The following is a 13,895-nucleotide window of genomic DNA, read 5'->3' on the forward strand; positions in this document are numbered from 1 at the left end:
CAGTAAGGGCTGATTTCCACGGACCATGCTAACATCCGTCCTGAAATTTTCGGCCTACGTAGGATCTTCTTTAAAGGTTGGTCCGTCATCACAATTCCTTGGTGGCCTTCCAGATAAACTTTGAATTTCCGGACTGCTAACAACAAGGCATACGCCAATTTTTCTATGTTTGAATACCCGACTTCGGTATCTCTGAGCACCTTGCTGACGTAGAAGACATGCTTCTGCTCTCCTTCTTCCACCCTTACTAGTACTGCGCTGACTGATTGCTCTGAAGCTGCCAAGTATATCAGGAGTTCTTCCCCTTTTATGGGGCTGCTGAGCACGTGAGGCGAGCTGAGGTATTCCTTAAGCTCTGTGAAGGCTTTTTGGCAGTCTTCTGTCCATTCAAAATTCGGGACCTTCCTCAATTTTTTAAAGAATGGCAAACACTTTTCTGCCGACCTTGACATAAATCGGTGAAGCGCCACTACTCTCCCGGTTAATCTCTGGACGTCCCTTACACAGGTCGGCTCTGGCATATTCAATATGGCTTCCACCTTCTCCGGATTGGGCTCAATGCCTTTTCCACTCACCATGTATCCCAAGAACTTTCCTCCCCTGATGAAGAAAGCACACTTTGCTGGATTCAACTTCATCCTGTATTGGTCTAACACCCCAAATATCTCCCTTAAATCCGTTATGTGTTGTTGAAAAGTTGAACTTTTAACCACCATGTCATCCACATACACTTCTACATTCCTGCCGATCTGGTTCTTAAAGATTTTATTCATTAATCGTTGGTAAGTTGCCCCGGCGTTTCTTAATCCGAAGGGCATAGCTCTGTAGCAGTAAGTCCCGTCTTCAGTTATAAATGAGGTCTTCTCCTCATCCGTCTTTTCCATTGGGATTTGGTGGTAACCAGACATAGCATCCAAAGAAGACATATAATCAAAACCGGCCGTTGAGTCGACCATCTTATTAATATCGGGGAGGGGGTAACAATCTTTAGGGCAGGCCTTATTCAGGTCGGTAAAATCTATACACATCCTGTATTTGCCATTGGCTTTTTTGACTAACACAGGATTTGCCAACCACTGTGGGTACATAACCTCCCTAATAAAGCCTGCCTCTTCTAGCTTCTGCACTTCTTCCTGGGTAGCCTGCTGCTTCTCTCTTCCCACTACTCTCTTCTTTTGCTTTACTGGTCTGGCCTCGGGGAGGACATTCAATCGGTGTGTCATCACTTTGGGATCAATTCCTGGCATGTCTGAGGGCTTCCATGCGAAGGTCGGCGAGTGACTTCGGATCAGGGCCATGGCTTCACCTTTTTGTTCTTTGGTGAGGCCGGCATTGAGACTGAAGACCTTACTCGCTTCTTCTTCTGATAGGGAGAAGGTCTCCAGCTCTCCAACGGGCTCTGTCCGGGCTTCCTTTGTCTCATCCCTGACCTCCAAAACTTCCGAATCAAGCGCTTCTCCGGTTGAGTTCGGTTCCGTCACTGTGGCCAAGTATACTGCCCTTGCTTCTTCCTGGCTGCCCCGGACCATTCCCACTCCTTCTTCCGTTGGGAACTTGAGTGCCAGATACCTGATGCTAGTGACAGCTTCAAAGTTGAACAACGCCGGCCTCCCCAAAATCGCATTGTAGCTCAGTGGGAGTTTAACCACCAAAAACACCTCATGATGGGTGCAAGCTCTGGGTGCTTCTCCCAAGGTAAGGGCCAGCTTCACCTTCCCTTCTACAAGTACCGGTGCTCCTCCGATCCCTTTGATGGGTGACTGGTCCCGAACCAGCTGTTCCTCTGGGATTCCCATCTGCTGGAAAACCCGATATGACAATAAATTGACCTTACTCCCATCATCCACTAGAACCTTCTTCACCCGAAAATTATGAATGACTGCTTCAATGACAAGCGCGTCATCATGGGGCATCTGAATGCCCTGTGCATCCTCCGAAGAGAAAGCGATGGTCATGGGAGAGTGTTCAACGATCTGCATAACCTCGCCATTGCTGGTCTCCCCTTCCCGGTTTCTCTTCTTTCCTCGACGGTTCATCCGTCCTCCAGTTCCTCCAACAATCATATTAATAGTCCCACTGGACCCATCATTCACTGGTCCAGCTCCAGTTCTCCTGGGCATCTGGGCTGCCGGACCGGGTTGAGGCCTCTGCCCCTCCGGTTTCTTCACAAAATTTTTGAGATGCCCCCTTTTTATCAATCTTTCAATTTCCGCGATTAACTGAAAACAGTTATTTGTATCGTGGCCATGCGTCCGGTGGTACTGACAATACTTGTCAGGATTCCTCTGATCTGCTTCTAACTTCAAAGGTTTGGGCCACTGGAGAAACTCCTTATCCTGGACAGCCATGAGCACCTCGGCTCTGGACGCATTTAATGGAGTCGGTTTCTCCGGGACCCAAGGAGGGAGCACTCTTGGTTCATGAGCCCTGGGAGGAGGGGGAGGCCTTTGATCCCTTCTTTCCCAGGCCTGCTTGTATGGCTCAGGCCTCTTTCCATGCTTCTTCTCGTGTTTCTCCGGCCTCCCCTCCTTCTGGGCTTTCTCTTTTCCTGCCACCCCTTTGGCAAATCTACTCGTTACTAAGGCGTCATCCTGCCTTATATACTTTTTCGCCCTCTTCATTAACTCGGCCAGTGAGGTCGGAGGTTTCCTGCTCAGAGAACCAAAGAACTCGGCAGAGGTTGTTCCCTTTTGCATGGCCTCTACCGCCCTTCCTTCGTCAAGCTCGGGAATCTGCAGGGCCTCCGTATTGAAACGGGCGACATACTCTCTGAGGGATTCACCAGCTTTTTGTCTCACTGTTTCCAGATAGCTCGTCTTCCTATCTGCTGGCACCCCGGCTACGAACCGGCTAATGAAGCGGGTGGCAAGATCTCCGAAACTTTTAATGCTTCCGGCCTCCAGGCTGTTGAACCATGCCCTCGCTGGTCCCGAGAGCGTTGTTGGGAACACCTTGCACATCAGAGCATCTGACAGAGTTTGCAACTCCATGAAGGTCTTATAGTTCATGACATGCTCTCTCGGGTTACCAGCTCCATTATAGGCCGCCATCGGCGGCATCATAAACTTTTTGGGAACGGTCTCCTGCTGCATTAACTTTGAGAAGGGAGAAGAAGTAGGCAAGGAGGTTTGACTCTGATCTTTCTTACCTAGCTCGGCTAGGAGCTGCTCCTTCAACCTTTTCAGCTTTTGGTTCATTTTCTCGTCTTCCGGGTTGGATCTTTTGCCCAAACTACATTCTTCCTCCTCTGTTTCAGTTCCCGTTTCCCTGGTTGTTTCAGCAGAATAGTCGTTCACCTCTTCATTTTCTATCAACTCTCTTGCCCTTCTCCTATGGATTCGGGCCTCCGGTTCTTCCTCTTCTCCGGCATCGTGGTTGTTAGTTTGGAGGCGGGCAGAGGTAGGTTGGGGTTCATCGGTTCTGGGTTCCTCCACTACTGGGAGTGCGTTTACTGGGGTGCTAAGTCCCCTTTGTTGCATTATCTGCCCCAACCAGTGAGCAGTGGTTTGTAGCTGGAGAGCCATGGTTTGAATGTCTTGGTTAGACAGGGTCATGGTGGGAGTATTCCCTGCCAAGCTTGGCGAGGGATTAAGAGAAATAGGTGTTTAGTTATTCAACGTTGTAAGGCTAGAAAAGGAGAACTGCTGCCCCTCTTGGGCAGAGCTCATGTCATTTGGAATATTAGGGTTACTTTCTTGGTGGTTTGCCATCGTGGATCTCAGTGGGTTTTGAAAGTGAAAACTCCGGTGATGAAAAGATCTCCTTCGTTTCCCACAGACGGCGCCAATTGATGATCCGAGATCCAATAGAATAGGGTTTTACAAGGGTTTTGTATTACTGAATAAGGCTTAAGCTTTCTGAGGAGGGGACTCCTCTTTTATACATTGTCTTGCTTGCTGGTGACGTGTAAAGGTCTCTCTAGGATTGGGCCACGCGTCTCTGCCATGCGGATTCGGAGGTACTAGGGTATCAGCCGCCTGCTCCATGCGTAACGGCCTCTGATTCCCCTCGTGCGTACGTTCGAGCGGATCTGCCAGGCTGTCTGGTGAATATTTTTCTGGATCCTGGGCTGGGCCGAGTGTAATACCCGGCTAGACTCCGGTATCGGAATTCCTACCGTCCGGTAGAATCTCAGATGTCGGAAGCCTCTAGTAGGGTAGAAACATGTTTTCATAAAATGTTTTAAGGTATTTCATGATTTTAAGTATAAAAATTAAATGAGTTTTGCATGAGAAGTCTTTGGAGGAAAACCCAGGTTCGGCCGCCGAAAGTCAAGTTCGGCCGCCGAACATGCATGCGTTTTGGAGGCACGTTAGGCCCCCGAAAGCATGAGTTAGGGAAGTCCAGGTTCGGCCGCCGAAAGTCAAGTTCGGCCGCCGAACATTGCATGGATGCGGAGGCACATTCGGCCCCCGAACGTGGCCTGGCCAGCCACCTATAAAAGGGGCACTTAGCCGAAATGGGCGAGCTTTCTCCCATTTTCGGCCACAGCAAGCTTCCGACCGTCCCTTTGCAAATCTTGTGTTCTTCCTCCAAATCTCTTCCATTTTCCTTGAGTTTTAAACTCACATTGCAAGTTTTGAGCATTTAAACCAAGTTTTGGAGCTTTGGGAACCCAGGAGCTCATTTTCGTGGATCTCCAAGTTTAGGTCGCCCCCCTCTCCCCTAATTTCACTCTGTAACGACCCGGAAACCGGACCGCTACCGGCGCTAGGATTCAGGTCGGCTTAAGGCCGCCAGAACCCGTAGCAAGCCAAACATACATCCTGAAATATTGCATGGCATAATGATGCATGGGCAATGCTTTATGATTCATTCATTTATTCATTTACTTTACTTTAAAACTTAAGGGGTTGTTCCACTCACCTGGTGACTGAAGCTTTAACAACGAACTCTGAACGACTATCTCACAACCGGGGGTCTCGGTTCCTCGGGTCCGAACCTACACAGGTGGACTCAAATGAGGCACCAAACAACAAGAACATAACTCTAAACATACCCCCAAAAACCTCCTAAAAACACCTCAAAACACTCCTAGGAAGCATGCAAGAAAAGGCTGGACAGGGCACTTTCGGCGGCACCTTCGGCGGCCGGAAGTCCCTCCAGAGCCGAAAGTCAGGCAGATTCGGCGGCACCTTCGGCGGCCGAAACTCCCAGACAGAGGCGAAACTCATGCATGTTCGGCGGCACCTTCGGCGGCCGAAAGTCTCGGACAGAGCCGAAACTCCAACTTTCGGGGGCAAGCTTCGGCAGCCTAAAGCTGCCTCTCAAGCCATGTTCGGCGGCCGAAACTCCCTTCGGCTGCCGAACCTGGTTTCTGCCAAAGGGCAGAAACTTGGCTCCCTTAAGCATTTTTGCCTTCAAACTCACCAATCATGCATAAACTTGTTCTAAAACATGCATAAACACCATACATCACACCTAGGGGTCTCAAACTATCAAATACCCCAACTACAACACTTCAACACACACAAACAACATACATTGTTCATCAAAACATTTGGGCCGGACGCTAAGCCTGAGTGGAGAGGATGGGTCGAATCCGGCCTTGAGGGTTGGATGAGCCAGGCTTGTTATGTGTATCAGGTATGTGGGCCTCTACGTCATGGGTCTTGGGCTGTGGTCAAGCCCCTGACCCGGGGTGAAGGAATCCAGCGGTCATCAGAAATGAAATCGTGTTGCTAAAGTATGAGCAACCACATTCACAGCCCATTACACAAAACAACATTTAACATTGTTGATTTTCGAAATTAAAAATTTACAATTTGAAACTATCAAATCAAAAGCGGAATCATCTTGATCACTTAGCCGCATTTACTATTAGTAAAGAATCAAATTCAATAACAACTGAATTTCAAAACTTGGATTTTGTCCAACTTAATGCTTTTTTGAAGGATAGCGTTTCTGTCTGTAACGCAGTAAACTGTTCTTGTTGCATCCAAGATTTTGCAGCAATCCCACGCAAAGAAGCATCAATCTTAATCTTTAGCTTCTCAACCAGCAGCCTCATCCACATTCGATCAGCTGGACCTGCAGACACTTTAATCCGTTGCCCACCATTTTTGTCATAATCTTTAAAAATATATTTTCTATAAATAGATCATATTGAACTGCGCTTTCATTTTCCTTTTTAATTTCTTTTAAAAATATTTGTACAGTCTGTCTGATGGGATTGACGAAATTTTAATTTCTCCGGAGAGTCAGAAATTGGCGGGAACAGAGAGTCATTAACCGATGGGTTTTGTCAACGTACGGTCTTTTAATTTCACCGTGCAGTATCATACCCTCCAGAGAGATCACTTTCGATTTCTAGAGCTGAAATCTGCAATCTTTGAATCTTGGAAAGAAGTTAAGATAAACCGATGGTTTCTCGCAGATTCAGAAAGCTAAGCCTCACCTTAGTTCCAATATCAAAGCCATGAATCAGAGGATCGATAAACCGAAGAAAATAATAATAATAATAATAATAATAATAATAATAATAATAATAATACGAGTGAATCCTAGTTTTGCAAGGTTTGCAATCTGAATCGGGGCCAGGGACAGCGCCACAATTACTTCCATAACCACAAGGTTTTCTCTCTGCTTTCCTTTCGATTCTTTAGCAAATTTGGTTCCTTCATAAAAACCCTCGGGGTCTTCGTCGCCGGAAATCGCTTCTGGTGCGTTCTCTGAGATGCAGATGAGGTATGCTGCTCCTTCGCCTGGTCAGTATTTATTGATCTGCTTCAAATGAAGATTTCAATTTTATTTTTCGTTTTTCTTTTTCAAATCCATGTTATTCGTCACTTCGCTCAAGTCTTAACCTTATTCTGAGATTGTAATATGTGCAGTAGTTTTATTATTATTTGGCAGTTTTCACAATTATATTGATTTCTACCAAACTGTGGATGGTTTAGACTTTAGCATATCTTTCACAAAGATATGGATTGGGTTCAGTATGGGCTTAGTTTCGTAAAATATTCTGTTGGAAGCCGAATTAATGAAATGAAAGATTCTCTATGTTTTACTATTTTTATTTATTTTCTTTGAATATCTTCGTTTTGCTGTCGCTTTTTGAGTGGTACTTCAATTACTCTTCTTATATATATTTCTTTCCTTCCCGGAAAGAAAAAGCAGTGTTCATCAATAAATCATCTGGCAAGTGTGGATCATCTGAAGAACTTGAAGTACTTCCATTGGAAATGTGGTGGTGAGATGGATCTTATGGATGCTTATTAGACTATTTTGGAATCTGATGTAGCGAAGATATTGTCATCTCTTCCTATTTTCAAAAAGAATGTCTGTTGTATGGTGGTTGCCTGCAATTTATGTGGTTTAAATAGGATGGTTTGGTCGTTGAAGCACTCTGAAGAGAAAAGAAAATGTTTTTGATACTTGTGTAACATTTCTGTTTCCATGATGAGAGAAATATAGAAAATGATACAATTACATAAAGGAATAAGATACAAAATGGTTTATTGACTAGTGTTTATTTTGGTAATTGTAGCGGAAAGGAAGCACCAATAACTGGAGAATGAAGATATATCGTCCAATAATGGATCTAATGTGCTTCAAATTAGACCTTCAAATAATATCCAAAATGAACTCAACCAGAAAAATACAAATACCTACAAAAGGCTATATTTTTTTACCCTACTAAAATCGGATCTTTCTAGTGGAGTTATGCCATTAAATAATCGTCAGAGATCCCATTCAGCACTTTCTGCAGCTTCGAATGTTGGACCATTTGTACATGATTTCGTCTCTTCTATTCCTGCGGATGGATGGAATCCAAATGATTTAACAGGTATGGTTAATTGTTTGTTTGATATCCTATTTGTTCAATGAACTTATTTGCTTGCTTTATGTTTAGTATTTTTTTGTGAGGTTATACTCAAGAAAAATTACCCGAGGTTGAAAGTCATTCTGAGGTGCTGTTAAAATAGAGTCTTACAGTGAAAGCACCAAATTCTGCAGTATGTTGTGTGGCATGCGATATTTTCCTTTCTCATGCTAGAGTTGTTGTTGATAATGCCTTAGTTGCAGAAACACAAAAAATAGGTAAAAAAAAAAAAGATCCTAGAAAATAAATTAGTTATGGCTGCACTTTTAAAAGCATTTTTTGTTAAAATTTCATGTATAAATGCATGTTACTATCAATGAAGTTGATGACAGTAGTCCCAATTATGCTTCATCTTTATTGCTTTGTTTTCTTCCTTTGAAAAGCAAAAGTTGTTAATATAAGATTATTGAAAATGCATACCTGTTTCATTTTACCAACTATATTGTATTCTTTTATTTTCCAATTACATGATTTTCTGAATATGTAGATAGTGGGCCTATTATAACCTGCTACAGCAACTTATAATTGCTTCTCATTGAGTTCTGAAAGTCTTGAGAATCTTTGTCCCACATTGGGAACATATTAAATGAAATAGCAAAAGATAAGTGGTTGGTTGCAACATTAAAGTGGCCAAGTTATTTTGAAGGTAAAACAACTTAGTCACTTATATAAAGCCTTTATAAAAATGAAAAAAATGAACTAGTGTCTAATGTGCTCAACACTTTTATATCGTAGCCTGGTTGAGGTTGTGGTTTCAACTGCCTATAAGGCTGTATAATTGGGTCCATTTTGGGTTATTACCAACTAATTGTCACGTGACAACAATGTAATTGCACTTGAGATGAGAGTGCTGCGAATCTTTGTCCCACTTTGAGAAAATATAAAATGAAATGGCAAATAATTGGGTCCAGTTTGGGTTATTACCAACTAATTATCAAGTGATAACAATGTAATTGCACTTGAGATGGGAGTGTTGGGAATCTTTGTCCCACATTGAGAAAATATAAAATGAAATGGCAAAATATTTGTGGTTGGATTGGTTAATCATTTTGATATATAAAGAAACTTAATTATTTATATAAGCCCATATTAAAAATGAATTGATGTCTAATATGCCCAACAGTAGTGGATTGAGTTCTCAAGAATTGATTAAATTTTCATGTGGAGTACTTCTGTATTGTCTGGTATAAATTTGGTGCCAATTCCCCTAGATCGGTTTCTTTTGGACCTTAGATGATTGGGTGGAAACTCTCAACTGCACATTTTACAGCAATGGAGTTGCAAAACATGTAGTCTTCTCCTAAAATATAGCTCCTTCCTGGACATGGAGGGAACAGTAATACACCTCTGCAATGATAAGAATCACTAATTTGAGGTGGAGTGCCAATGAAAATCTTTTGCTTCTTTGATGACAAGGTTTTATTTGGGATTGGTTTCAACAGTATTAATTTGTAGAACTGTTTCACATTGGGTTTATATAAATGAATTTTCTCAGCCTTATGCATTTTTATGTTTTCTCTCCAACACAGAGAAGGGATGTAAGTGAATGGTAGTCAAGGATGTATGGTGATCATCATGCAGATGAATGATGCTGCAGGTGACAGATGTGGTCAGAGGTTGGTATGCATATTTATCTCCATTTGAGATCATTTGAATTGGATATTCCAGTTGAAGGTGAAAAGGGATATCGGTGAACTTCAGTCTAGAAATGGTAAGTAAGCTGTTGTGTATGTGTTGTAATCATGACAGTGCTGGATTTGTTGGCTGTTGATACTTGATACTTGTTCAGTGTGCTGAGATGAAACCATCCCATATCTCATGTTACAGAAAAGAGATGATTGATTTTGTTAAAGTTGCAATTTACTGAAGCTAGGAATATATGAGCAATTATCACACTCACTATGTGAAATTCGTGGCAATATGCTTCGGTACTCAGATGTTATAGTAGCCATGAGACATGCTACACAGTACACACACACTAGCTATGTGAGGGTTTGACAATTTTATTGTGCCGTTGTTGAGAATTACCTTAAACATGTTAGGGGATATTAAGAATTCATTTTAAGTTAAGTTTGATATATTTTACTCATAAGAACTCCAAAACAATTAAACAACTTTTTTCAACAGCATTCTAATTGGTGTTTTTTCTCTAGTAATTTTTTTGACCACTCAACATAGTTCCAAATGGAGTCTAAGTATGATACCATGCGAATACTAAACATAGATTTTTTTATATAATTTACTTGAACAGATGATTCATTTTTAGATAAAAAAAATTGGGGCAATGAATCGTACAATACAAGAAACTGCTATTTTATTTAAATGGTTCTTTCGTTTGACAAACCTGTAAAATGTGCAATTCCCAGTGCTATCACCTACACGTAAATCTACTCACTAAAAGCTATGGACCGGCATATAGTTCATGGCTGAAATTATTTTTCTATAAGGATTTACATGATTATATGAAGATATATACTTTTTTTTGTTCTTGAAAATTTTCTCTAATACATGGCAGTGATTTGATTTTGTGTGGATCTTGTCCCTTGACTGCCATTATCTTGGCTGTTATGCAAAAAAAATTGTTGGCATCTGAACACATGGCTTTCATGATGCACTTGGGCACATCAAAGAATGTTCATGAAATGATGGGACTTGATTCTTTATGAGACACCTCAGAAATGAAAGCATCAGTCTGTGCAAAACCTCGTAGAATTTGACTTACCGGTGACCCTAAAATTCCAGAGCTTTCCCTTTGATGAAATCAAGTTCTCATCACACAGGAACTCCCAGGAAAACCACTTCTCAATTGTCCGGTCCACATCATGTACTACTACATCTGTTGTGTTTCCAGCTCTTGCTATTATACTAGCTGTGTAAATTGTAGACATCCTGCCTGGGGCCTCTGGTGAGTGTCCACTTGGTCCGTCCACCACCACTACATCCCATTTCTGCTTATATACTTCTTGTGGTAAATTTGTTAAAGCAAGTTTGCATGTTGAATTTTGAAGCCTTCCTGAGCTGGGTGCACAAGCTGGACTTTTCCTTGCATGCTTGAGCAGTTTGAAAGCTTTCTTTGCAGGTAGATGGTAGTCAACCTGGTAGATTCGAGTATTGTTGGATTTTGCTCTGGTTGCACTTATCCTGTCAGGATTGTCCTCTAGAAGGACAGTGATGCCCTCTGAGTTGATTGAGGACAGTTTAAGATACTGGGGCTCCAGCCCAAAAATAAGGAGGTTGCAGGGGGCTTTACTTCTAATGAGATCAGATAGAAGTTTAAATTCTTTTTTCATGAGAGTGGTTGAATTGGCAGGGGTTGTAAATTTAGTGGTTTGACTGCCAGGCACATGTGATGGAATGTTGGTGCATTCTGGAGATGCAGAATTACATGTGTGCTGGAGAGTTGGAGGAAACGCTGGTAGTGGAGGAGCAGAAGATGAATTGTTTGCTAGTCTAAGAAGTCTAAGGATGGAGATGGTTGATAAAATGAAAACAAGCAGAGGTATGACTCTTCTTCCAGGAATTTTCATAGTTTTCTTTCCTCTGATATATTTGCGGCCAATTGGCAGGATGGTATATGCTTCGGGTGAGCTTGGATCTGAAAACTTAACTGGTGGAGCTGCAAAAGAACGGTAATAAGGTACTTCTGGGGGCATTTTTTGCCCCTTGCCTATTCCTTTCAGTGCACTGTGAAGATTGCATCTCTTCCTCACAAGGCATTGGTGGGGTTTTCTATGACACACTGTGTAATTATGACGATTCTCATTTTTGTCTTGATTGAGGAAGAAGGAATGGGCTTTTGCTTTTGTTTCAAGTATTTTCTTTCATGGAGCTATCAGTTAGTCACCTAATTGTTGCGGTTAACATTTTACAAATCAATGCTTTCCATATCTATCAGTTGTGAAACGAATAATGAAAGAGTTGGTTCGTTTTTTTCTTTATTTTTAGGATGGTGACTTGGGTCATGAAACTTGTAGGAAATTGATTCGTGTTCACAGTTGTCATTTTGCCCTTTTTGGGCTCGTTTGGTGCGTATGAGTGAGGCTGAAGGAGGCTAGTGTATAGTTGCAGGGTTGCTTTCAATCAATTTCCACAAACCCATTAGTCATTCCTAATTCTGTTGGCTGGTAGACATTTATGTCTAATTGATTATAAAATTAAAGCCTTAAAGCCTAATTGGTGAGTCGTTGCCGTAGGAAGTAGGAAAAACAGCAAACGTTATATCCTCTAAGCCTCAACTAGAGTCCTGTGGGATTTATCATGTCGTCCTGAAGATATAATATAAATTATCTAGAAGGTAGAAGTTAACCACCTCCCCCAGTTGCGGACAAATGTACCTTTTCAGGGCTCCTTAGAAAGAGACTTGGAAGTTGGAAGTGATATCCTAGCCCCTCCTTGCCCTAAGGGGGTGATATAGGTGCCATGAAAATATCTGTGCCTCTACTAATTGATTGTTATGCTTGCCTAAGCTTTTCAATAGATGAGGACATCTTGTGAATTGTGACCTTCTGAAGCTCATTGCGCATGTGAAGATTTAAGTGCAATTTCTAGAAGCAACTTTCCTTTCCTAACATAAAATTTCCACTCATATACTTTACTTCTATTTGATGAAATTGTGGTTGCCCTGTTACCTCGAAAAGAAAAAAAAAAAACAACTATCTGCCTGTTGCTATAAATTTTGTTTACTTGTTTATTAACTGTGAATGTAAAGCCTCTAATAAATGAGCTTGCAGGGTGCTATTGCACTTTTGTAAAAAGATGAGTGAATCATGCTTCTCATTTCATGGCAAGGGCAACTGTTTCTGTATCTGGTTTGGTGGAATGAGAGTTTCAGCTCCATTCTACCTTTTCAGTGTATTGCTTAATGATGTTAATGTCTAATAGTAATATTTCATTAAAAAAAAAAAAAAGATCTTTTCCCTCGAAATAAAAATCCTAATCTACTTTTTCTATTCTTCAAATTGGGTGGGTGAGAAAATACCTACTGGGTCTGAAAGCCCTTTTCGTAAAAAAATTTCATTTATTTATTTTCAATATTATCAAACTTATGCTTACGAATGACCGAGCAAAAGCAGGAAAGGAAACCCAATTGAATGAGAGAGAGCGTGTTTGTGTTATTTAATCTGTTTAGTCGCAGGTAAAATTAAGATTAAAAGTGAGATTCAAAATGAAAAAATTAATACAACTGAATTAATTTAAAATTTTGATTTATTTTTTTATTTATTTTGATTTAATTTATTTTTTAATTTAAAAATTTTAATTATTTTAATTCAGTTTGATTTTAATTAGAAAAAGTTTAAAAAAATAAAATCGAATCGATTCAATGATAATAAATATAAAGATTAAATTATATTAAAGTTAAAATATTTTAATTAAATTTTAAAATATTAAAAATAAAGTGTAAAAAAAAAATTATTAAAATTTTAAATTGATCAAACCGAATTGAATTGAACTGAATTAGGCTAGTTCAGTTCCATTTGATTTCTTATGAAAATTAGTTTAAATTTTATGAATATTAAAATTTTAATTGATTTTAAATCGAATCGACCGAATGCTCACCTCTAGATAAAATCGCATATTGAGTGCTCGATGAGGGGGAAAAATAGCTTGAAGACTACTTTAAAGTACAGCATCCATATTAAGGAAACAATGGAGATGATTTTTCTAGTTATGATAATAGCTTTCCTTCAATAAACTGAGAGATACAACTGACGTTTGTTGGTTGGAATAATGCAACAGAGAAGTTAGGTTCAACTGCAATGGAAGACTGGGCTCAATGCAATAACTTTTCTCTTTCCTTTCCATTAGTTTCATTTAATCATGTAATGAGAAAGAATGTCAACTGCACATTGTAATAAGTTATTTTTGCCCGTAACTTTGTCTCTATATAAAATCCTGCTATAAGGAATCTCTTATGAGGCATAATTTTTCGATGCTTCTATAAGCCCCAAAAGCAAAAGAAAATCTGTTCTCAGTTTGTTCTGCTGCTATAGAAATCCACACCAATAAATAAGTATTGAGCGAATGCTTTCAATTTAAAATTTTAAACACAATAGGCTGATGTTTCATCCCA

General features: G+C 40.7%; 1 protein-coding gene across 1 annotated transcript; it reads right to left on the minus strand.

Annotated features, from left to right (window-relative positions):
• Positions 1-10,119: 10,119 nt before the first annotated feature.
• On the minus strand, positions 10,120-11,674 carry LOC110616837 (glucuronoxylan 4-O-methyltransferase 1). The gene has a single exon (XM_021759334.2). The coding sequence runs from the start codon at positions 11,476-11,478 to the stop codon at positions 10,513-10,515; it is 966 nt and encodes a 321-aa protein (XP_021615026.1). The 5' UTR covers positions 11,479-11,674; the 3' UTR covers positions 10,120-10,512.
• Positions 11,675-13,895: the final 2,221 nt, after the last annotated feature.

Source organism: Manihot esculenta, chromosome 6 (genome assembly GCF_001659605.2).
Source record: "Manihot esculenta cultivar AM560-2 chromosome 6, M.esculenta_v8, whole genome shotgun sequence".
NCBI classification, from domain to species: domain Eukaryota; kingdom Viridiplantae; phylum Streptophyta; class Magnoliopsida; order Malpighiales; family Euphorbiaceae; genus Manihot; species Manihot esculenta.

What these genes read in the sequence shown, in the direction of transcription:
- LOC110616837 (XM_021759334.2), bottom strand. Translation starts at nt 11,478, where the DNA reads ATGCCCCCAGAAGTACCTTATTACCGTTCTTTTGCAGCTCCACCAGTT.